The sequence below is a fragment of the Papio anubis genome, chromosome 2, assembly GCF_008728515.1.
Source record: "Papio anubis isolate 15944 chromosome 2, Panubis1.0, whole genome shotgun sequence".
Lineage (NCBI taxonomy): Eukaryota > Metazoa > Chordata > Mammalia > Primates > Cercopithecidae > Papio > Papio anubis.
Window position 1 is genome coordinate 48,504,684 of NC_044977.1, and position 23,564 is coordinate 48,528,247.

The 23,564-nt window shown below is 51.5% G+C and overlaps 1 protein-coding gene across 4 annotated transcripts in view; it reads right to left on the reverse strand.

Annotated features, from left to right (window-relative positions):
- Positions 1 to 6,777: 6,777 nt before the first annotated feature.
- The window catches only part of RAB43 (RAB43, member RAS oncogene family), a 37,636-nt gene continuing 20,849 nt past the window's right edge, over positions 6,778 to 23,564 (reverse strand). For 2 of the 4 annotated variants that reach the window (XM_017946073.3, XM_009181338.3), the window contains exons 2-3: positions 13,508 to 13,691; positions 6,778 to 10,516 (exon numbers count right to left, since the gene is read on the reverse strand). In XM_017946073.3, the coding sequence (XP_017801562.1) occupies positions 13,555 to 13,691 (137 nt within the window). In that variant the 3' untranslated portion in view covers positions 6,778 to 10,516; positions 13,508 to 13,554. Of the gene's footprint in view, positions 10,517 to 11,164; positions 11,759 to 13,507; positions 13,692 to 23,564 lie in introns of those variants that run through there. The other 2 variants (XM_031663089.1, XM_017946072.3) reach the window with 2 other exon arrangements.

Here is a 23,564-nt window from a genome sequence, read left to right on the forward strand (position 1 = left end):
CAACTTTGAGGCTTTCGGTTTACAAAGATTCCATAATAAAAGGGAAAAAACAGGCTCTGCGGTTCACCCAGCCTGCTGGGTTTGCAGCTACCTGTCAGTCAATAAGACCAAGGCCAGAGCCTGGAATACACACTCTTTACCTGATGTCCTCCATTTCAGAAAAGCTCCATGGACCTCCATCATAACTTGAAGAATCATTCCTTCCATTGAGTTTAGAAAGTTGAATTGGCCAGGCACGGTGGCTCACACCTGTAATCCCAGCACTTTGGGAGGCCGAGGTGGCAGGATCACAAGGTCAGGAGATCCAGACCAGCCTAGTCAACATGGTGAAACCCCATCTCTACTAAAAACACAAAAATTAGCTGGGTGTGGTGGCACATGCCTCTAATCCCAGCTACTCAGGAGACTGAGGCAGGAGAATCGCTTGAACCCAGGAGGTAGAGGTTGCAGGGAGCCAACATCGTGCCACGGCACTCTGGCCTGGGCAACAGAGACAGATTCTGTCTCAAAAAAAAAAAAAAAAAAAAAATCAAGTATTTATATATTTATGTTGTATCCTTCAGCAAACATGTGGGTAATTTTATTTTGTGACTGAAGTCACCCAGTCAGCTGCCTTTAAAAAGTCTAGAGTACAGACTCGGGGAGGGGCATGTGGAGCTGTTAAGTGGGTACAGAGTTTCAGTTCTCAGGTGAGAAAGCTCTGGAGCCTGGCTGCCTAACAATGGGAACAGACTTAGCACTACTGAACTGTACTCTTAAAAAATGACAAAGATGGTGAGTTTTATGTTTGTATATTTTACCGTAAGTTTTCTAAAGTTGAGTAACGATTCTGCAACGTTTTTAGCACTAAGCCCTTTTTTCAAGCTTCTAGGCAGTACCTTATATATAAGATAAATGAGTCTAACAGAATCCTCCCGGCTTCTCTGCCCCTGCCCCGTGGGCTTTTGACAAGCCTGAGGACTTCTTAAAAGCCTGTTTGTACCACACAGATCCAGAACTTTCGTGGGGTACTAAAATTTGGTTTATTGGCCAGGTGCGGTGGCTCACGCCTGTAACCCTAACACTTTGGAAGGCTGAGGCGGGAGGATCTCTTGAGGCCAGGAGTTTGAGAGCAGCCTGGGGGACATAGTGAGACTCTCTATCTCTAAAAGAAGTTTTTTAAATTTGGTTTGTTAAAAAACAATGATAGCAAAATGTTGTTGAGAACAGAAAGAAGGTTTGAATAAACAAAAAATGTACCCGTTCATGACAGCAAGATTGAAGTCTCCCAGATGAACCTCTAAATTCAGTTCATCCTATGAATATCTTTGCAAATTTCTTTCTGAGGAACTTAACAAAGGAAGAGACGAGGCTGACACCACCTGAAACTCCTCATGAGCAATTTCAGCAGAAGGCTGGGTACAGCCAGAAGAGCACCTTCCAGAGTGTCAAAATCAAGGATTAAAATATAGAGACAAATCTCTACATTTAACATTTTATGTGGGAAGCAATTTTGGTCTTACACACAGACCAAGTAAGTGGTCTTCAATATGTCTGAAGAACAAAGAGGAGGTTAGAGGTGTTATAAAAAGGAGAAATGGTGCATACTGTTTTTCGGAAAGTTCACTGGCACCAGTAAAATTTGGGGACACTGGCCAGCTCTAACTGGTGAGTGACAGAGTGTGAAACTCATCTTAGAGTTGCAGCGGGTGGTGTCAGTACCTATCAGATAAGACTGGCTTTGGCTGAGTGTGGTGGCTCACGCCTGTAATCCCAGCACTTTGGGAGGCCAAGGCAGGTGGATCACCTGAGGTCAGGAGTTCGAGACCAGCCTGACTAACATAGTGAAACCCCAACTCTATTAAATAGAAAAAATTAGCCAGGCGTGGTGGCGCATGCCTGTAATCTCCCAGCTACTTGGGTGGCTGAGACAGGAGAATTGCTTGAACCCAGGAGACAGAGGTTGCAGTGACCTGAGATCGCATCACTGCATTCCAGCCTGGGCAACAAGAGCAAAAACTCCAACTCAAAAAAACAAATCAAAACAAAACAAAAAACTGGTTTCAGGTTGGAGCAGGCAACCTCAGCAGCCAGGCTATAGAGAATGACATTCCTGGAGCAGTGTTATGTGCCACCATCCTGCCCCCCACCTCTGGACTCTGTTTTATTTGGGTGTGACAAGAGTTACCCAGTTCATATGATCAACTGTCACAAGAGACAACCATCACAGACAACCTGCGCTGTGGGGATGCCTCTGGAGTCTGCCCCAGGCTTCCAGCTACACTTGGCATATTGACCACACAGGGGAGAGGGGGTCTCCTCTCCCTACCTACACTCCACCAGAATTCCTTGGCAGTTATTTTTATTTTTAAAATTTAATTCAATTTAATTTGTATTATTTATTTATTCATTTTTGAGACAGAGTCTCATTCTGTCACCCAGGCTGGAGTGCAGCGGTACAATCTGGGCTCACTGCAACCTCTGATTCCCGGGTTCAAGCGATTCTCCTGTCTTAGCCCCCCAAGTAGCTGGGATTACAGATGTGCACCACCATGCCTGACTAATTTCTATATTTCTAGTAGAATCAGGGTTTCGCTGTGTTGGCCAGGCTGGTCTTGAACTCCTGACTTCACGTGACCTGCCCACCTTGGCCTCCCAAAGTGCTGGGATTACAGGCATAAGCCACCACACCCAACCTATTTTTAAAAAGGGATAAATCCGGCCGGGCACGGTGGCTCAAGCCTGTAATCCCAGCACTTTGGGAGGCCGAGACGGGCGGATCACGAAGTCAGGAGATTGAGACCATCCTGGCTAACGTGGTGAAACCCCGTCTCTACTAAAAAAATACAAAAAAACTAGCCAGGCGAGGTGGCGGGCGCCTGTAGTCCCAGCTACTCGGGAGGCTGAGGCAGGAGAATGGCGTGAACCCGGGAGGCGGAGCTTGCAGTGAGCTGAGATCCCGCCACTGCACTCCAGCCTGGGCAAAGAGCGAGACTCCGTCTCAAAAAAAAAAAAAAAAAAAAAAAAGGGATAAATCCACAGGGACAAAGGGAATGAGGGGAGGTGACTGTGGGGAAGAGATGCCAATATGCTTCTGTGAGGTAGAGAGTGGAAGGAGGCAGTGGCCGCTTCCACAGATCATAGTGGGGCTGGCAGGGGAAACCTGAGGAGAAGCAGCCACTGTGCCCCCAGGATCCCCAGGGGTCAGCACTCAGACACTGCAGATCGCCATAGATCACGAGAGAGGCCTGAAAATCAGGGCTGCCTGAAAGTCTAGTTCTCAGCATTTGTAACCCTCAGGCCCCTCCCTGACTTCTGCATCTGTATCTAGATGATTTGGCATCTATATGTGAATTTATGTCTTTTCTGCCCAAAGAGTTTACAGTGTCAAGTTGGTCAAGGATCAAGAAGAGATTAAGGACCATTATTAGGTCTTAGACAAGGTAACATGAAGAAAATAAAACACAACAACCACCACCACCACAACAACAAAACACCATTAGGGATGACAAGCTTGCATGTTTCCAGGCAGAGTAGCATTTGGATGACGAAAGTGCCCTGGGGAGAGTGTCTGGGTGTCAGGGTGATGCAGGGGTCCTGCTGACTCCATTCATGGTGCTGTCTCTGGCTGTGGGATGGAGTCTGAGCCTTGCTGAGGAGCGAGCCATGAGCGTTTTTGTTTTTTTTTTTTTGAGATGGAATCTCGCTCTGTTGCCCAGGCTGGAGTGCAGTGGCGCGATCTCGGCTCACTGCAACTCTGTCCCCCAGATTTACGCCATTCTCCTGCCTCAGGCTCCCAAGTAGCTGGGACTACAGGTGCCCGCCACCAGGCCTGGCTAATTTTTTTTTTTTTTTTTTTTAGTAGAGAAGGGGTTTCACCGTGTTAGCCAGGATGGTCTTGATCTCCTGACCTCGTGATCTGCCCGCCTTGACCTCCCAAAGTGCTGGGATTACAGGCTTGAGCCACCACGCCCGGCCGCTGTGAGCCCTTTGACCTTGAAGTCTGCAGATGAAGTTGGCACTTGTAGGAAGGAAGGAAAAGACACTTGACCAAGACATAAATGGATAAGATCCTTCAGGCCAATGGAAGAACCTGAAAATTCTAGGATGTCAGGGTCTGACCCTGGGCCATGCTTGTGCAGTGAGCAGGCTGTGTTGACCAGAGTTCCTCAGTCATGTGCACACAATGAGGATCCCCCTGGGGATCCTCTTGAAATTCAGATTCTGACTCAGAAGGTCTGGGGTAGAGGCTGAGGTTCTGCATTTTTGTATAGGCTGCTGGATGATGCCCACGCCGCTGGCCCACGGACCACAAGTGGAGCAAGGCAGGAGCAGGCAGGTTCCACTTACCCGGCTCCAGGGAGCTCCCTCGGAGCCACCTGGCCACACTCTCCCCTCTCCCAGCCTCTTCTGCCATGTGCTACCTTCTCAATGGGCCACACCTCTCCTGCTTCCCTCCAACCAGCACAGACTGTGGAGCTTCCTGGCAGAGTGAAGGGCCAAAATACAGCAGATACAATTGTTGTGCTAAGAAACAAATTTTTAAAATGTGATATGAAAGGGAAACCTTCATGTCTGCAGCTTGTTCCCTGGGCCTATTGCTCTGAGGTGACAGTGGCATTTTATGTGTGGCCAGTCACTGAGGGGCACTGCCTTCCTGCAGGGGAGTCCCTGAAGCCCCAGCCCCAAGTGTGGGCTCTGTAGCCACAGCTGTAGACAGGGCTTCTTGCAGTGGGCCGCACCGTGGCCTGCTGAGAGCACAGTGGACACAAACTGAGTCCAGAGCTTCCTCTGAACTGGGGCTAAGCTCTCCATGAACCATGGTCAGCAGCTGCAGCACCTGGGCAAGATGGGGCCTGGCCTCCTGCCCTCTGCAGGGTCATGGGAGTGTCTAGGAGCTCAGGGTCAGGGCCAGATGGCTGTTCCTGGGGCCTGGGGCTCCAGCTCAGGCTGTTTGGGAACAGGAACTCTTGGCTTGGAGAAGCCCATCACACAGCAGAAGGCCTGGGATGGTCGGTCTACGGGGAGCAGCTCAGTCTGAAGGTGGCAGAGCCTCGTGTGGCTGTGTGTGGCTGAGTCGGGAGAGTGGCCAGTGCTGGGCCCTCTCTAAGGAGTCCGAGGGCCACAAGGACTGTGGAAAGGGCCTGAGTGAGGGAGTGGAGACCTAGTGGCTAGCAGACTTGCTTGCTTGAGGACGCTCTCTGTGGCCACAAGGAGAGGCCAAGGCAGGACTAGGTCAGGAGGAGGCTGGGGCAGAGACCCTGGCAGGAGGTGGGTGCACTGGGTGGGGATGGGAGTAGCCAGGATGTAGATGAGGATAGGGAAGGGCCCCCCTGCCTCCTGGTTTCCTTGAGGGCAGGGCTGGCCAATCCCAGCCCAGAGGCAAATGTGTGCAGGGAGGAGAGGGGTCCAGGTTGGAGCTTTGGGAGCCCTTGGAGGGAGCAAGGCAGATTCACCTCTGGGACCCAGCACCCAGCTTGGGTCTGCAGGTGGGGGCTCAGGAGTGAACATCGTGGGGGCTTTGAGCAAGACCGTCTGGGCCCCAGACTCAGCTTCTATACTTTGAAGTCAAGGAGTGACCTGTGCTGTCTGAGTTTGCTCTGGGGTCTGGGCAGTCCTGTGGTTTGGGCAGAGGCCTTAGAGGGCCCTAGGGACAGACTGACCCTGGTCTGAGCCTCTGCGAAGTGTGGGGGTGACCAGGCTCGGACAGGCCTGGTTATGGGTTTGTCTTCCACGGGGCACACGTACACTTAGGTGCTTCCTGGCATTCAGAAGAGAATGGGGAATTCAGACATCAGGCCTTCCTTCTCCCTGGGAAGGATGGCAGTTGCCTGGAGCCAGGCCTGTCTTGAGAGCCAGGGCTCTGGGCCTTCCTCTTCCAGTGCCCTGTTCCAGGCTTTCAGTGCAGAAAGCACTCCCCTCCTGGGGTCTCTTCAGGGTTCCCCGGGATGCAAATGGGACAGGGAATCGGATCCCATGTTTGAGGAAACCAAGGCCCAGAGAGGGGAAATGACCTGCCCAGTGCCACAGGACAGTCAGGGCGCACCTGGGTTTCAATGGCAGTCTGCTCTGAGCCCCATCGTGTCAGTTTGTCTGAGTCAGGCTTGGCAAGGGGGTGCAGCACTGCCAGGCCCCCCTCTTCTTCCTCAGGGTGACCGACCAGCAGCCCTGCTGTTTGAGAGTCCCTTTCAACAGAGAACCCCTTATTTGAGTGACCAGGAATAGACCCCTGATTATACTGGTGGGCGGGCTATGGATTTCATGGGCTTCCCGGTGCCAGAGACTTGATTCAGGCACTTACCTAACCTGAGCATCCACTGTGTGCCTGGTAACATCTCCACACTGGTCACATCACAGGAGTGTTCCTAGGTCCTAACTCGGAATAACAGGTCAGAGCCCCCCAACCCCCAGGCATAGGCCCTAAGCCCCTGACACTGGCGTTTGTGTCTGAGACGGGGTGGGAACACTTCTCTGTAGGAAATGTCTTCAGCCCAGGATCCAGGGGTGGGGAGAACCTTGAGCCCTCTCCAATACAAGCCCAATGGGAGGAACCTGGGGTGTCCCTGGCAGAGAAGGGACCCAGCCCAAGCTTCCCCTGCCCCTCAGGCACCGACTGCTTCTTGCTCAGGGGGTCCCCTAGGGGTTTAGGGACAGAGGGAAGGTCTCGCAGGGCTCTGGGCAGCAGACTGGCAGGGGGCAGCATGTCTGCCACCCCGGGCCTCGAGACTAGTTGAGGTACGTGGCCACCTGGGCTGCCTCTGGGCTCAAAGATGAGAGAACCAGTCCTGGGCGCAGTGGCTTGTTATAGAAATCTGTTTAATGGTTTAGGAATGTGTACACTGGCTCTGCCAAGTTTCCATAAAGGCAACTTTTCCATGTTTTAAAAAATAGATTTGGTATAAAGATTTATATGTTCATAAATAGGTGACATGAAAAATTACCAAATGCAAATAGAATACTTGGGCTGCCTGAAGCCCTGTTCACTCCAAGTCCAGGCCCTGCAGGGGTCAGAGGGTCCCTGCTGGAGGAGGCCCCAACTCCAACAGCCTCTTAGGGAAGATAAACTGAATGCAATGCGTATTAGGAACCCTCCAGCTCCTTAAGTCAGCATCACACTGGCCCCACCCAGGCCGCAGCCCACCTCCCTCTGCTTCCCCCCCCAGTCACCTCCACCCTTGCCCCCTCCCCTGCACTCCGGCCCCTGACCCTACCTGCTCCCACTCTTTGGCAATTTATCAACAAAGGAAGAGATGACACTGTTCTCCCGCCCCAGAGCCTGGGCTGCCGGGAGAGCTTAGCCTGCCTGCCAAGGGGAGGAAACAAGCCGGTTTTGTTTTGTCTCACACACTTCCCCATCTTCTCTCCCAGCCGTTTTAAGGACCGGAAGGGCAGGGGGGCCCCCTCCTGGTGGGATACAGCGGGGCAGGAGCCCCTGCAACCCCAGGTACAGGCCCTGAGCCCCTGACCGGCTTTTGTGCCTGAGAGGGTGGGAACGCTTCTGGGTAGGAAATGGCTTCAGCCCAGGACCCAGGGGTAGGGGAACCTCGACTATGGGGTGGGTTGCTCCTGCCAAGGGGTACTAGGGGCAAGGCCCCAGGGTGAGGCCAGTTCTAGGAGCTGTGTCCAGCTAGGCCATCTATGACCCCAAATGGCATGAATAAAAGGGCAGGTTGGTAAGAGCCAGGGGAGGGCATGGGGCAGGGAGACCAGGTTGGCCCAGACAGGACAGAGGTGCTCCAGGGACAGGGTGCCAGGCAGAGCTGTGGGGCCTTTGAAACATCCTGAGGGCCCAGGCCTGCCACGGGGTGACCTGGGCAGAGAAGCCCAGAGGACAGCAAGGTGCCCAAATGAGAGGTCAGGGCTTCTGGGGTGGAGGGACGGGGGCACAGTGGCAGCAGGGGAAGGAACGTGGAGTGCCAGGTGCGTTTGCCTTTCCAGGCCAAGCCCTTGGAGTGAGGCTGCTCCTGCCTGGGGGGTGAGAAATGGAGGTGGCTCACAGTCCCAAGGTGACAAATGAACCCATCACCGGTCAGCTACCATCCCTGTGAAGGAGCCAGGGTGGAGAGCCCTGTCCATGTCCTCCCTTCCTCCCTCCCTAAGCCCTGAGGAAGGTAACAGCCCCAACTGTGAGGCCCCGGCCTGGAAGCAGAGTAGGAGAGCCGGGCTTTTCAGAGGTGGGCAGTGGGTGGTGGTGGGCAGTACCAGTAACTATGCTCAGATGGCTGGGACTTGCCCTGGAACTGGGGCTGAAATTCAGACAGGGAGTCCCAGGCCTTTGCTCCCAAGACCCCATGCATGCTCCGTTCCCCCCAAAACAGAGGGGCTCTGCAAGGACAGGCTTCATGCGACTTCTCTTCCAGTGTGGGCCTGCGGTGAAAGACCAGCTCAGCCCCTCCTGACCATGTGACCCCAGAAACATCAGCCCCAGCAGAAAGGTTGTGGGGCTGGAGGAAGGCACTGCCCACGACATATCCAGTCCCAGTGGAGTCTGAGGGCACCCTTCAGTGCCAGGCACTGTCTGCCCTGCAAGCAGAGCCCAGGCACTGCAGTGGAGGTGCAGGGGCAGAACCCAGACCCCACTCAGCTCCACTCTCACCCCTGCCACAAGCAAAGCTGCTGAGGAAGGAAGCCAGGCAGCCTCACCTCTGGTGTCCCCCAATCTGATGCACCCAGACTCCCCTCAGTGCAGGTGCCAGCCCCCCAGCTCCTGGCAGCCTTCCTCCCTTGCAGAACCAGGCTCAGCATTCCACAGGTAGCCTCCCTGCCCAAAAGGAAGCCTGGCAGGTGAGATGCTGGCTCCACCACCACCATCAAGCCCTTGCTTGTCTCAGTATCTGCGGGGGAACCCGTCGGGGCCCCAACCCTGCCTCTTGGGTCACCGTGGCACTGCTGTAAGGCCTACTCTTGCCCTCAGCCAGGCCTGCTGGGAAAGTGTTTAGTGCAGAGGGCAGGGAGGCATGGGGGAGGCCTCTCACTGGCCCAGGGACTACACTGAGCCCTGCCTGGCCTGGCCTGGGAGCTAGACCACGCCCCGATGCAGCCCTGCTCGTGGGTCCAAGAGCTGCTTATTTCTGGGGGCACCCGTGCTAAGTAGGCTGTGAGGCAGAGCTGGGCTGACACAGACGGACTGGGATTGGCTAGGGAAGATCACCTGGCCCCTCCAGTCCTAGCCCTGGCTCTCTTGTCACTGTGATACCTCTGAGCCACAGGCCCAGAGGACAATGCTGCTTCCCAGATCCTCCCACCCCACTTTTGCCTTCTAACCTTGGCACCCAGCTCAGGATGAGGCAGTTAAGGGCCCAGGGAATAAAATGGGCCAGGATAAGGACCGCCAGCCCCTCTCCTTTCTTGTCTGGGAGACTCGATTCTATAAACTAGACTAGGACCCACGCTCAGCTGGCAGGATTTCTGCTTGTGGGGTAAGGCTGGGTGCCTTCCAGTGCCCTCTCATCCCTGAGCCTCAAGGATGCAAGCATGCAAGCTTCTACTTGGACCTTAAATGTCCACTTTCCCATCTCATTCCCCCACCCGCCAAACTTTTGAGTGCTGGCATTGAAGGATTCGCTACTTTTGCAACCTGAGTGGCAAAACACTGGGCCCCGAGCCAGCAGACAGTCCCCACCTAGCTGTGGGCCGTGACCCCATGCTGTGCCGATGAAAATGAGAAGCTACACGGAGAGCCAGAAAACTCAGAGGTCCTGATGAGGCAGTGAGCCAGGCCCCAGGGAGACGTCTGTAAGTGCTGCGGGGGGCAGTGAAGGCAGGAAGCAGGTTCCCCACCTGGAAGGGGCTGGGGCTTCTCTGGAGCTGCGCTCAGGCACTGAGTTTGTGGGTCTCATGGCTCTTGCTCTGCTGCTCTGTGCAGAGCCCCAGGATGACCAGAAGAACCCAGGACACTGGGCACATCCCTGGAAAGCAGCAACCTGCTGCCACAGGTTAAGCAAACCCATGAGAGGAAACAAGTCAGAGCCACCAGGCGTGGGACAGGGAGGACCACCCGCCCCTCCTACTGTGGCCCACACTGGCGGGTTCAGGCCAGTCCTGGAATGTGAAGATTGTGGAGGGCCAGCTGCTGGCTGGCAGGGTGGCCTGTGAGGGTATCCTGCTTCCCCTTCCTCAAGGAGAGCCTCCATCCTGCAGCCAGACCACAGGATGCAGAGCTCCAGAACTTCACCCGGCTGCTCTAGTCACCGGTGCCCAGGGGGGCTGGCTCTGGAGGGCTGGGCTTGGCAGGCCGGGGAGAGCAAGGAGGTGGGGAGCCCCCAGCTTGCCGGCCCGGCCCCCGGTCAGCACCCGCAGCCCCAGCCTTCTCCAATGTCCTTGCTGTTCAGCTGGATGTGGTCGGGGCTCTTCTCGCTGAACAGTGGGCCCCCATGCCGCATGATGAGCTCCGTGGCCACCCTCAGGAAGGCCTCCTCCACGTTGCTCGAGTCCTTGGCAGATGTCTCAATGGCACACAGGATGTCATAGTGCTCAGCCAGGCTCTGTGCCTCGGCCAGGGAGACCTCCCGAAGCTCGCTGAGGTCTGACTTGTTCCCTGCAGAGGAAAGCCAGGGGCAGCATGAGGCCACGGGGGCTGGGCAAGCCCAGTCCCACCTGGGAGGGCCATGCTGGCAGCCCCACGCCACTCCCCTCCACCACTACAAATGGACACCCTGGCACGGTCATCTACCTTTCTTTAAAAAAACATTTTTAGGCCGGGTGCAGTGGCTCACGCCTGTAATCCCAACACTTTGGGAAGCTAAGGCAGGGGGATAGCTTGAGCCCAAGAATTCAAGACCAGCCTGGGCAACACAGGGAGACCCCATCTCAATTTACCCAGCTCCTCCTAGAAGGTATGAGATGACTTCATTATGTTCCAAATAAGTTGTTAAATTGTTCCTTGACCCAATTTCTAGAATAACTTTTTAGAAGTCTCAGTTTTGTAATGTGGTTATAAGGAAGACAAAAAAAAAGAGTCTGGGCCGGGGGCAGTGGCTCACGCCTGTGATCCCAGCATTTGGAAAGGCCGAGGTGGGTGGATCACCTGAGGTTGGAAGTTCAAGACCAGTCTGGCCAACAAGATGAAACCCCTTCTCTACTTAAAAAAAATAGAAAAAATTAGCCAGGCATGGTGGCGAGGGCCTGTAATCCCAGCTACTCGGGTGCCTGAGGCAGGGCAATCACTTGAACCGGGCAGATGGAGGTTGCAGTGAGCCGAGGTTGCACCACTGTACTCCAGCCTGGGCAATAAGACCAAAACTCCATCTCAAAGAAAAAAAGGAGTCTATAAAGATCTAAAATTTCCTTGGCAACCTTAATTGATATAGCAACCAATTTCAAAGTGTGAAACTTATTTGGATCCTGATCTCAACAAACTGGAAAAAATAAAACACCTATGAATTTTATGAGCAATTATCAATCTGAATACAGACTGGCTATTTGATATTATTAAGGAAATGTCAGTATTTTTAGATGAGAAAATAATATTGACGGTTTTTTTTAAGTGTTTACATATTTTGTAGGTTCATGCTGGAATACTGCCAGGTGAAATGGTTTGATGTGCATTTGTCTCAATATGAGGAAGGGGAGGTGACATTGTATAGATGAGAGGAGGCTGGACTTGAGTTGCTGATTGCTGAAGCAGGGTAATGGGTACCTGGGGGCTCATTATTATTCTATTCCAAGCCAGATATAGTGGCTGACACCTGTAATTCCAACTACTTGGAGGTTGAGGCAGGAGGATTGCTTGAGGCCAGGAGTTCAAGATCAGCCTGGGCAACATAGCAGGACTGCATCTCTAAAAATATATGTATGTGTATATGTATGTATAAATAAATACAAAAAATACTATTTTCATAGCTGTATAAAATGTTCTATAGGCCAGGCATGGCGGCTCACGCCTGTAATCCCAGCACTTTGGGAGGCACAGGCGGGTGGATCATGAGGTCAGGAGGTCGAGACCATCATGGTCAACATGGTGAAACCCCATCTCTACTAAAAATATAAAATTTCCATGCCAGGCAGGAATGTTTTCCAGAAATGTCCTGGATAAAAGGGAATTGGTAGCCAGGTGAGGTGATGTGAGCCTGTAGTCCCAGCTACTCAGGAGGCTGAGGCAGGAGAATCGCTTGAACCCGGGAGGTGGAAGTTGCAGTGAGCCAAGATCATGCCACTGCACTCCAGCCTGGCATCAGAGCGAGACTCCGTCCCCACCCCGGCAAAAAAAAGGGGAGAGAAATGGTTAGGCCAGGTGGGGAAAACTCTGTTCCTGCCAAGCGCTCCATGTCCCAGTCTGAACAGGCTATGGAAGGCAGGCCACATGGAAGCAGGCACCACCCTCTTCCCAACTAGAGTCAGGTCTAGGCCCTGTCTGTACATCTGAGTCAGAAGAATCAACCTGTTGGCCCAGCTACTCGGGAGGCTGAAGAAGGAGAACCGCTTGAACCGGGGAGACAGAGGTTGCAGTGGCTTTGTGGAGGTTGCAGTGGCTTTGCAGATCTTGCAGAACCAAGATCACACCACGGCACTCCACCCTGGGTCACTGAGTGAGATTCTATCAACCTGCTGTGGTAAGGACCCCAGGGATAACATAAGAGCTAAAGAGCTTCTCCAGTCCAGGTCTGGGAAGGTTGTATAGAAGGAAAACAAAGGTAAACAGCATCCTTCACAGCCGTAGTTCTCAAAGTGGGGTCCTTGGACCAGCAAGCTGGGTGTCACCTGAGAATTTGTTAGAAATACACATTCATGGGCCCCAACCAGCCCGCCTGGATCAGATGCTCTGGAGGTGAGGCCCTGCAGCTGCACTTGAAGAAGCCTTCTGTGGGATTCTTAGGCACAGAAGCCATCAGGTATCCCTGCTCTGTGTGTGGCACAACAGAGAAAGTCAGAAGCTTGAGGTCAGCAGAAGCAAACTCAAAGCCTACATGTGTATGCTCACAGCGGACGCGGATAAAATCACTCCACTTTTCTGAGCCTCACCCCAGGCCCTGTCAAATGAGGAGAAGCCAGGATAGAAGAGCTAAACCTTGACACATGTGAAGAACTGCAGAGCAAACTTCAGCTCCGTTTCTTCTTTCCTCTAATTCCAATGTTGAATATAACTTTCTATCCTTTTTTTTTTTTTTTTTTTCTTTTTGAGACAGAGTCTTGCTCTGTCGCCCAGGCTGGAGTGCAGTGGCGCTATCTCGGCTCACTGCAAGCTCCGCCTCCCAGGTTCACGCCATTCTCCTGCCTCAGTAGCTGGGACTACAGGCGCCCACCACCACGCCCGGCTAATTTTTTAGTTGAGACGGGGTTTCACCATGTTAGTCAGGATGGTCTTGATCTCCTGACTTTGTGATCCACCTGCCTTGGCCTCCCAAAGTGCTGGGATTACAGGCGTGAGCCACCGCGCCCAGCCTTGAATATAACTTTCTAAGTGATTAGCGGGATCAGGATTTGCAAAACCATGGCTCAAACTCTGGCTGGGACTCCCTCTGGACTCAGGGTTACCCTGTGTTTAAAAAGCAGAGGGAGGCAAGGACAGGCAGAGGAACCCCCAACTCACCAATCAGCAGCTGCACAATGTTGAAGCCCGCGTACTTCCTCACATCCTCAATCCAGTGAGGCACTGACAGGAAGGAGCTCCTCTTGGTGATGTCGTAGGCGAGGATGGCCCCATTGGCACTGCGGTAGTAGCTCTGGGTGATGGTGCGGAACCGCTCCTGGCCAGCCGTGTCCCAGATCTGCAGCTAAAGAAATAGGGTTCCTCAGTGAACCCAGTGGCACAGGCTGAACATGGGGACAGGCAGAGTGACCCCACAGACCCACACCCAGAGCTGTGGTTCCACTGGGCTAGGAGGCCTTCTGAGCCCTTAGACAGCAACTCAGTGGCTCAACCTTGTTGGAAAACCGGGGAAGCAAAGGGAAGGGAGCAGCCCATCCTGGCCCTCCAGGGTCCTCGGGGAATAGTGGAGGAAGGGGCGTACTCTGAGCTGGCCCAGGTCCTCTGTGTGCTCCTCCGTGTGCCCCTCTCCCCTTAGCACTGGGCCCACTGCTGGGAACACAGAACCACCAGTGCTCAAGCGGCCGGCGGCTGGAAAGCTGGCTCCAGGTGTACTGCGCGGCCAGCAGCGCACAAGGCCAGGTCCCCTCCCCTGCAAGAGCATCATGTACCCAGCTATGTGTGAGGCTCCTCCAGCATTAGGGTTCCCTCAGGACTCTACAGCCTAGTGATGAGGGCTGTGGGAAAGGTGACTGGTGGTGGCAATGGGCAGAGTCCTCCCATGGGGCCTTTGAGTACAAGGCAGTTCCCATCAGCTGACCCAGCTTGGCCAAAGCAAGGAGCTTGGGGGCTTTTTCCACCCATATCTTCATTTAACACCTACTCTGCCCCACCTCCCACCAGACGTGGGCTGTGGAGGAGAGGTGCCCGTGGGCGGGAGGAGCTTCCCTAGCATCTTTTAGAAGCAGAGTCTGGCAGGATGGATACCAGGCCAGGCAGGGGCAGAGGTCTGTGGGGCTACTCCGGGAGATCACCAGCCAAGGTGCATATGCCAGGGCTCTCGGTGACCAAATGCCTCAGAGATCGGCTGTGCCTTCTCTGCCCCACCAATCACAGGTTTTTGTGGCTCTCTGAAGACAGACACCCAGCTTGTGGCGTATGCTGAGCTGCAGATCCATCAGCCCCCTTTGCAGGCACAAACACTCGGGGTGCCTCTTTACCTAGTTCTCAAGGTATATGAGAAAAGTCTTCCTCTCAAGGTCTGTCTGGGGTGGGGAAAGGCCACAGAGGCCCAGACAGTTCCTGAAGGCAGGGCCTCTGTCCCTAGCACTGTGGAGGTGACCACCATTTCTCCAGCCCCAACACAGAGAAGTCTGAGAGTGAAAGCTCTGGGCCACAATGTGCCAAATACGACCCCTCTTTTCTGAGTTGTCCCATTTACTCCTCAGTAAATGGCTCCAAGAAAACCAGGCCTATGTTCCATAGTTCATGCGTCTAGCAGCTCACACATGGCAACATGGGGTGACGTGCAAGGTTTATGTGTGCACCACACAAGTCTGGGATCCAGATAACCTCTGGTGTGGAGATAACTCGTCTCCACACATAACATGAAAGACACCAGCCAAACAACAGCAAAAACGCAACACAGAAGAAACAACACAGAGGCAAAGTCCTCAAACAATCATCAGTGTTTCAGAAATAGGGAAAGACTCACGGAATAAGAAAAGAATACTATCTTTTTTGGCGAGGGGCATTCAGAAAGAAAAAAGAGCTCAATTAAAAATATGATAACATACATGAAAAATGCAAGATCAGGGTTGGAAGACAAAGTTGAAGAAATCCCTCCAAAGTAGAGAAAAAATACCAAGAAATGGAAAAGAAAGAAAATAAAATTGTGACCAGGCGCAGTGGTTCATGCTTGTAATCCCAGCACTTTGGGAGGCCGAGGCAGAAGGATCACCTGAGATCAAGAGTTCGAGACCAGCCTGGCCAACATGGTGAAACCCCATCTCTACTAAAAATAAAAAAGTTAACCGAGTGTGGTGGTGCACACCTGTAATCCCAGCTTCGGAAGGTTGAGGCAGGAGAACTGCTTGAACCTGGGAGTCAGAGGTTCCAGTAAGCCGAGATGGCGCCACTGCACACCAGCCTGGATGACAGAGTGAGTGAGACCGTCTCAAAAACAAAAAAGAAAATTAAGAACCAGGCTTGGAGAGCAGGATAATCAGAGTTTCAGAAAAAGAGAACAATAAAATCAAGGAGAGGAAATCAAGTATTTCAAGAAAAGTATCCAGAATTGACTGGGGCCCACCAGGCACACACACACAATGGAGCAGAGCAGACCACACTGCATCCATGGGCGGAAATTCCAGAACGACAGGCAAGAAGAAAGAATACAAAAGACCCATGTGGCTGGCATTAGACAGCCAATGAAAAAATGCCTTAAAATGAGGAGAAAAATTATTTCCAACCTAGAATTCTCTGCCCAACCAACCAGTAGTCAAGTATGAAGTTTAATAAAGGCATTCCCAGACATACAGTCCTCGAAAAATTCACGTTCCTGCCACCCTTCCTCAGGGAGTGACTGAAAGTTCCTCTACCTAAAGAAGTCAACAAAAAATAAGAAAATGTGGGATCCAGAAAACAGAAAGTTCAACTGAAAGGGGGGCAAAGGGAGATGCCAGGATGATGGAAAGATAGATAGATCCCAAGATAATACCTGAGCAGCAGCCTAGACATCAGCCAACCTGGAGCTGGTGAGAGGGCTCCTGGAGCAGCTTCCAACCATGGCAGCATCACTGGTGGCAGAGTAGCCCTCCCTCCACACACACCACAGGACTGGAGAAAATATATGAGGCTGTCGTTTTTGGAATGTAGACAACAAGCAGCATGAGACCATAACCCCTAAAAGAAGAAAAACTCATGAAAGGCACCTCATGATCATCGTGACGCTCTACCTGGGAGTTTCCTGACCATGGGGATAGAATCCAAGCAGAGCACAGTGGTCCCACTGAACTAAGGAGGCAGAGATCAGGGTCTGGAGTAGATTATGTGATGAAATGAGAAGACATATGTAGGGGGAGCCCAAAAGTCTATGTGAGGTGTCCCAGTGAGCTCTTGACCAGAGAGTGCCCCTTCCAGAGTTGAGAACAGACCAGAGATAGAGGTTCAGGAGTGCCAGGGGATGCTGAAGTTCCAAGCCAGACACAGTGAAGAGGCCTCATTAGTGTCTCATCAGTGCCCCATATATGAGCTGAGATATCAGAATGTCACTATGGGTGAGGACCATGCCTAAAGAAAGGCCTCTATAGACCTGCCCTAACCAACATAAGCCTTGGGTTTGGAGGTTGAGTTCTGCCACATTAGAGAGGCTCAGAAACACCTTAGTCTTTCCACATATCCACCCTAACAAAAAAAAAAAAAGCCTAAACAAACAACTTTAAGGTGATCTGCCAGTAACTGAACTGACTACTAGGACAAGAATCAACACTCTTCTAAAGAAGATAACAGAATCCAGAGTCTCGTTAAGTTATCAACCACAATTCCCATATACTATTGAAAATTCCTAAACATGTAAAAAATAGGAAAATATGAACCACAGATAGGGAAAAAGCAATCTACTGACACTGATGCCAAAATGGCCCAGATATTGCATTTAGTAGGGAGACTTTAAAGCAGTGATTTTAAATATGTTCAGAAAATTACAAGGAAAGTATGTTTAAATAATTAAAGAAAAATATCATCATAATGAGTGGACGAATAGGGGATTTAAGGAAATAAATGAAAATTATTTCTTAAAACATTAAAAAATGTTTTATTAAACTATTTATTATTATTAAAATTACTGGCTGGGTGCAGTACTTCACGCCCATAATCCCAGCACTTTGCGAGGCCAAGGCAGGTGGATCACCTGAGGTCAGGAGCTGAAGACCAGCCTGGCCAACATGGTAAAACTCCATCTCTACTAAAAATACAAAAATTAGCTAGGCATTGTGGTATGCTCCTGTAATCCCAGCTACTTGGGAGGCTGAGGCACGAGAATCCCTTGAACCTTGGAGGCAGAGGTTGCAGTGAGCCCAGATCACACTACTGCACTCCAGCCTGGATAACAGAGCAAGACTGTCTCAAACAAAAATATAGATATTAAACTTAAATTTTTTTTTTTTTTGAGATGGAGTCTTGCTCTGTCACCCAGGCTGGAGTGCAGCGGCGTGGTCTCAGCCCACTGCAACCCCTGCTTCCCGGGTTCATGCCATTCTCCTGCCTCAGCCTCCCAAGCAGCTGGGACTACAGGTGTCCACCACCATGCCCGGCTAATTTTTTGTATTTTTAGTAGAGATGGGGTTTCACTGTGTTAGCCAGGGTGGTCTCGATCTCCTGACCTCGTGATCTGCCCACCTCAGCGTCCCAAAGTGCTGGGATTACAGGCATGAGCCACAGTGCTCGGCCTTAATTTTTGTTTTGAGACGGAGTTTTGCTTTGTTGCCCAGGCTGGAGTGCAATGGCATGGTCTCGGCTCACCGCCACCTCCTCCTCCTGGGTTCAAGTGATTCTCCTGCCTCAGTCTCCTGAGTAGCTGGGATTCTGGGCATGTGCCATCACACCCGGCTAATTTTGTATTTTTGGTAGAGACAGGGTTTCTCCATGTTGGTCAGGCTGGTCTCAAACTCCCGACCTCAGGTGATCCGCTCGCCTTGGCCTCCCAAAGTGCTGGGACTACAGGCGTGAGCCAGTGTGCCTGGCCTAAACTTAATTTTTAAATGAGTGGAAATTCTAGAACTAAAAATTATAATAAGTGAGGCTGGGTGCAGTGGCTCATGCTTGTAATCCCAGCACTTTGGGAGGCCGAGGCGGGCAGATCACAAGGTCAGGAGATCGAAACCATCCTGGCTAACACGGTGAAACCCCATCTCTACTAAAACTACAAAAAATTAGCCGGGCGTGGTGGCAGGTGCCTGTGGTCCCAGCTACTCAGGAGGCTGAGGCAGGAGAATGGCATGAACCCGGGAGGCCAGAGCTTGTAGTGAGCCGAGATCATGCTACTGCACTCCCGCCTGGGCAACAGAGCAAGACTCTGTCTCAAAAAAAAAAAAAATTATAATAAGTGGAAAATTCACTGGATGAGCTTAATAGCAGCTACAGATGGCAGAGAAAAAAAAATCAGTGAACCTGAAGAAAAATCAATAAAGAGTTAACATGAGGAAGGGGAAAAAAGATGGAAGAAAATGAATAAAATCACAAGGTATTGTGAGATAATACCAAACTGTCTCATACTCACATAATTGCAGTTCCAAGAAAAGATAGTGATAATGCGGGAAAAATACTCAAAGAACTAATGTTAGTGGCTGAAAAATCTCCAAATCTGATGAAACACACCTGGCTTAAAGATTCAAGAAGCTCAGCAAACCCCAAGCAGAAAAAATACAAAATACACCAAAGTAGATCACAGTCAGACTGACAGAAAACAAGAATAAAGGGGAAATACAAAAAACGGTCTGAAAAAAGACATATTCCATACATGGGAACAACAATACAAATGACAACCACTTCTCAGAATAATGGAGGCTAGAAGACAATGCTGAGAAGTGCTAAAAAGAAAAAAACAAGTGCGGAAAGAAAAAACTCTCAACGCTGAAGTCCTTGTCAAACAAAATTTTCCCTCATAAGACGGTAAAATCAAGACATTTTCAGATAAGTGGAAGTAGAGAGGAAAAAAGCTGCCCTGCAAGAAATGCCAGATGGTACCACCGCACTCCAGCCTGAGCAACAGACTGAGACCCTATTTCAAAAGAAGAGTTGGAAGTGGCTGCTCTAGGGCAGGGGGTTGGCAGTATCCTAAAACCTTCCGCTATCAATCCTTGTAGAACCAAATGACTCCTCAACCCATACGCAAATGTAAGTTTGCTTAAAATAAAAACTAAATGAAAAACCAACAAAATAACTACTGATTAAGGCATGTAGGCCAACCAGCTGGTGAACTGTGGGCAGTAATGGAGAAGATATTTTGGGAAAGTAGACCCTTCCCATGGCTGGTAGTATTCCCATCCTATTTCCCCAAATTAGAGGAAGGGAAGGAAACAGGGTAGTGGTGGTACTCTGGGGCCAGCAAGCCTGAGCTCATGACCTGACGCTCTGTCACCAGCTTTGTGTCTCCAGGCTAAAAGTTCAACCTGTTTTTCTTTTTTTTTTTTGAGATGAGTCTTGTTCTGTCACCCAGGCTGGAGTGCAGTAGCGTGATCTCTGCTCACTGCAACTTCCGTCTCCCAGGTTGAAGCAATTCTCCTGCCTCAGCCTCCTGAGTAGCTGGGATTACAGGCGTGTGCCACCACACCTGGCTAATTTTTGTATTTTTAGTAGAAATGGGGTTTCGCCATGTTGGCCTGGCTGGTCTCGAACTCCTGACCTCAGGTGATCCGCCCACCTCGGCTTCCCAAAGTGCTGGGATTGCAGGCGTGAGCCACCGTGCCCGGCCATTCTGTTTTTCATCCATACAAAAAGGCGCTGTCAGAGTCAAATGATCAAATCCTTGTGCCCAAGTGCTAGCATGGAGAAGGTGCTGATAAATGCATCCGTTTAACAATATTTACTGAGCTATTATAATTTTGTGGCAAACATTTTTAATATACACAAAGGAACTTTAATGCAAATAAGAATATATAAAGTATCAAAAGAAAAATATATTGGGCCGTGTACATGAGTCGTTCATTTTTCATTCAACATGTGCTGAGCTCCTGCCTTGTCCCAGTCTCTGCTCTGATACCTGGGGATATAGCAGGGAATGGAGCAAAACCAGCTCCATTCTAGTAAGAGGAGATAGAATGTGCCACAGATCCTTTTAAAAGGTGATCATGAGCATGCTACAGAACGTGAAAGTCAGGGAGAGAGCCTCAGGGGTGGGTGCCAGCCTACTTGACGATCTGAGAAACTGAGCTGAGGCCTGAGTGATGAAGAGCCAACCACAGCGACAGTGTTCAGGTGGGGGAAAAGGGTGAAGGCTCAGAGGCAGGAGGATGCTTACTGTGCTAGAGGCATAGAAAGGTCAGTGTGGCCAGATGGATGTGAAGAAGGAAACTGGGAGGAGACATGTTCAGAGACATGGGCCAGAGCCACAGCATATAGGATCTTACAGGCCAAAGTCAAGATTGTGGATTTCATTTTTCTTGCAATGTGAAGTCACTGGAGATTGTCTCAGGCAGGGAAATATGAGCCGGTCTCCTCTTTTCTCCCACTCACATATCTTATCAGTGCACCCTGCACTCCAGCCACAGCTGCAACAACCAGCTTTGCACACACACAAAGGCCTACCCGCACCGCACCCCTCACTCCCTGCCTGGGAGCATCTCTGAGTCTGGCCAGGGAGTCCTGTCGGAAACCACTGTGTACTCATGCCTCCGTGACCCAGAAGAGAGGGACCTCCCCACCCTAGGGATCACCCGTGACTAACGGGAAACAGGGATAAAGCTCTCCTCTCCCACCTCTCAGAGGGACCACTGTGAGACACATTCCTCATGCACTTTGCAAAGTCCTCAGGGTCAAGACCACTGCCCGTGGCAGCTAACTGAAAGATGCAGCTCTATCTAAGTCTTGCCTCCTTCCCCAGGCCAGTCTCCAAAGGGGAAGCCCGGACTAAGACAAGATGTGCTCTGGTTTGTTTTTAAAATATCATGGCCAGGCGCAGTGGCTCATGCCTGTAATCCCAGCACTTTGGGAGGCCGAGGCGGGTGGATCACGAGGTCAGGAGATCGAGACCGTCCTGGCTAACATGGCGAAAACCCATCTCTACTAAAAATACAAAAAATTAGCTGGGTGTGCTGGCGGTCGCCTGTAGTCCCAGTTACTCAGGAGGCTGAGGCAGAAGAATGGCGTGAACCCAGGAGGCGGAGCTTGCAGTGAGCTGAGATCGCACCACTGCATTCCAGGCCTGGACGACAGAGCAAGACTCGTCTCAAAAAAAAATAATAATAATCACTCAGGTCACTGGGTGGAGAACAGTCCTGTCATGGGATCACAGAGAGGGCTTAGTGTAACAGGCAGTTTGATCACTTCACCCATGCCTACTATATTCCAAAAGAGGAGGGAGAAGCCAAGCCTGGAGAGCCCCTTCCCCAGACCAGACCCCTCTTCACCCCAACCAAGCCAGCTGGCATTAGGCAGCACCCAAAGGAGGCTGGATGAGAGTTGAATGCCTCTGATCTGCCACTTTAGCTACGCTACTTGAGAAACAGGCAGATGACAAGACACAGCAACCAGGAACCATCATACCATCTATTGGAGAGGCCAGGCCTAGGCTCAGTGTCTCAGAAGGCAAGCAGACCCACCTTGTGGACTTGTGGGGGTCCTGGCCATCTCACTCGTCCTTGCCACTGCCTGCAGGCAGAGACCAGGAGCCGACATTATAGAGGAAAGAGGGAGGCTGTGAGGGGTGCCAGGACTAGGCCAAGGCATCCCAACGCAGAGTCCTGGACTCCAGGCTGGCTGTCTCTCTGCCTTGGGAGAGGCTGGGACCAGCAGGGACACATGGGCTCTGAGTCCCCACTGCATCTGCCCTAGCTGTGCCCTCCTCCTGCCCACTTATCCCCACCTCCCTACTGCTACTCCAGCCTCTTACCAGGGTCTACACAAACGGCCTCAGGCCTGTCTCCACACCTCCACTTCACCCAGTCCATTTTCGGCACACAGCACAGTGCAGCTTCTGAAACAGTGCTAGGATCTTGTAACTCCTCTGCCCTCAACCCTTGGGTAGCAACCCCAGGATCTGCCTCTTGCCATTCCTAGAGTATTGCAAGGCCTCTGCATCAAGGACATTGCCCTTGGTGTTCCCTGCCTGAAAAGCTCTCCCAGACGCCCATGTGACTGGCCTCCTCATTCATTCCCATCTATGCTTGTTTTTTTTTTTTTTTTTAAGATGAAGTCTCACTCTGTCACCCAGGCTGGAGTGCAGTGGTACAATCTCGGGCTTGCTGCAACCTCCGCCTCCCAGGTTAAAGTGATTCTGCTGCCTCAGCCTCTCAAGTAGCTGGGATTACAGGTGTTTGCCACCATGCTCGGCTAATTCTTATATTTTTAGTAGAGACAGGGTTTCACCATGTTATCAGGCTGGTCTTGAACTCCTGACCTTGGTGATCCGCCTGCCTTGGCCTCCCAAAGCGCTGGGATTACAGGCGTGAGCCACCACACCTGACCAAGAGGCCTTTCTTAAAAGAACAGTCCCATCCTGTCCCAACCCCCATTTATTTTTCTTTAGTGCACGTCACTGCCTGACACGCACACACATACTTTTTAAATGTTTACTCTCTCTGCCTCATGAGTTCCACAAGGGCACAGGCCGCATCAGTCTAGTTTTCTGCAATCTGCACAGCACCTAGCACAGTGCCTGCCATGTAGAAGGTGCCCGACAGAAACATAATCTGGAGGAATGAGTACTGAGGACCATTTTGCCTTGGAAGCCTTTCACACTGCCAGTTGAATGAGCTGCACACTGTTATGGCTAAGAGTGTTTTTCACTGCCCAGAGGACATAAATGGCCTTAAACCGCTGAAAACATCTGCCAAGTTGAGAATGGGAACCCCACTTTCTCTACTCCCCACCCCTAAGCCCTCCTCCTGCACACTCCCCTGACCAGCCACTAACCTGACCAGCTAACGGGGACTCTAAACTGTGAATGAGCTCCAAGCCCTCTCACCTAGCACATCACCAACTATTTGAACTTTTCCCAGTAGGCTTGTCTTATAATTGACCTTCAGGGAAGGGTGAAGTCCAGAAGCATCTGCTGGACCCAGAGGGTATGGGTAAGGCCTAATTAGGAAAGAAAAGGGCTACCAGAGTGTGTATGCTCAGAAAAGCAGCACTCCCCCTCCTCTCCCACTCAGCAAGTGTTGGCAGGTAAGTTTCATATGGGGTGGGGATTTCAAGGCTGCAAGGGTTTCAGTCCTGGGCTTCGGGCCCTTCTTTCACCTTAGTGACAGAAGGGCTCAGTCCTGCCAATCACTGCCTCAGTGGGGAAGCACGTGTTGGGTGAAGGATGAGGCTTCTTTCCTTTTCTAAGCTCCAAACATAACTCCCAGCTTATACTACCCTCTGACTCTCCACACTCATGACAAAGCAGTGCTGTTCTCACCGT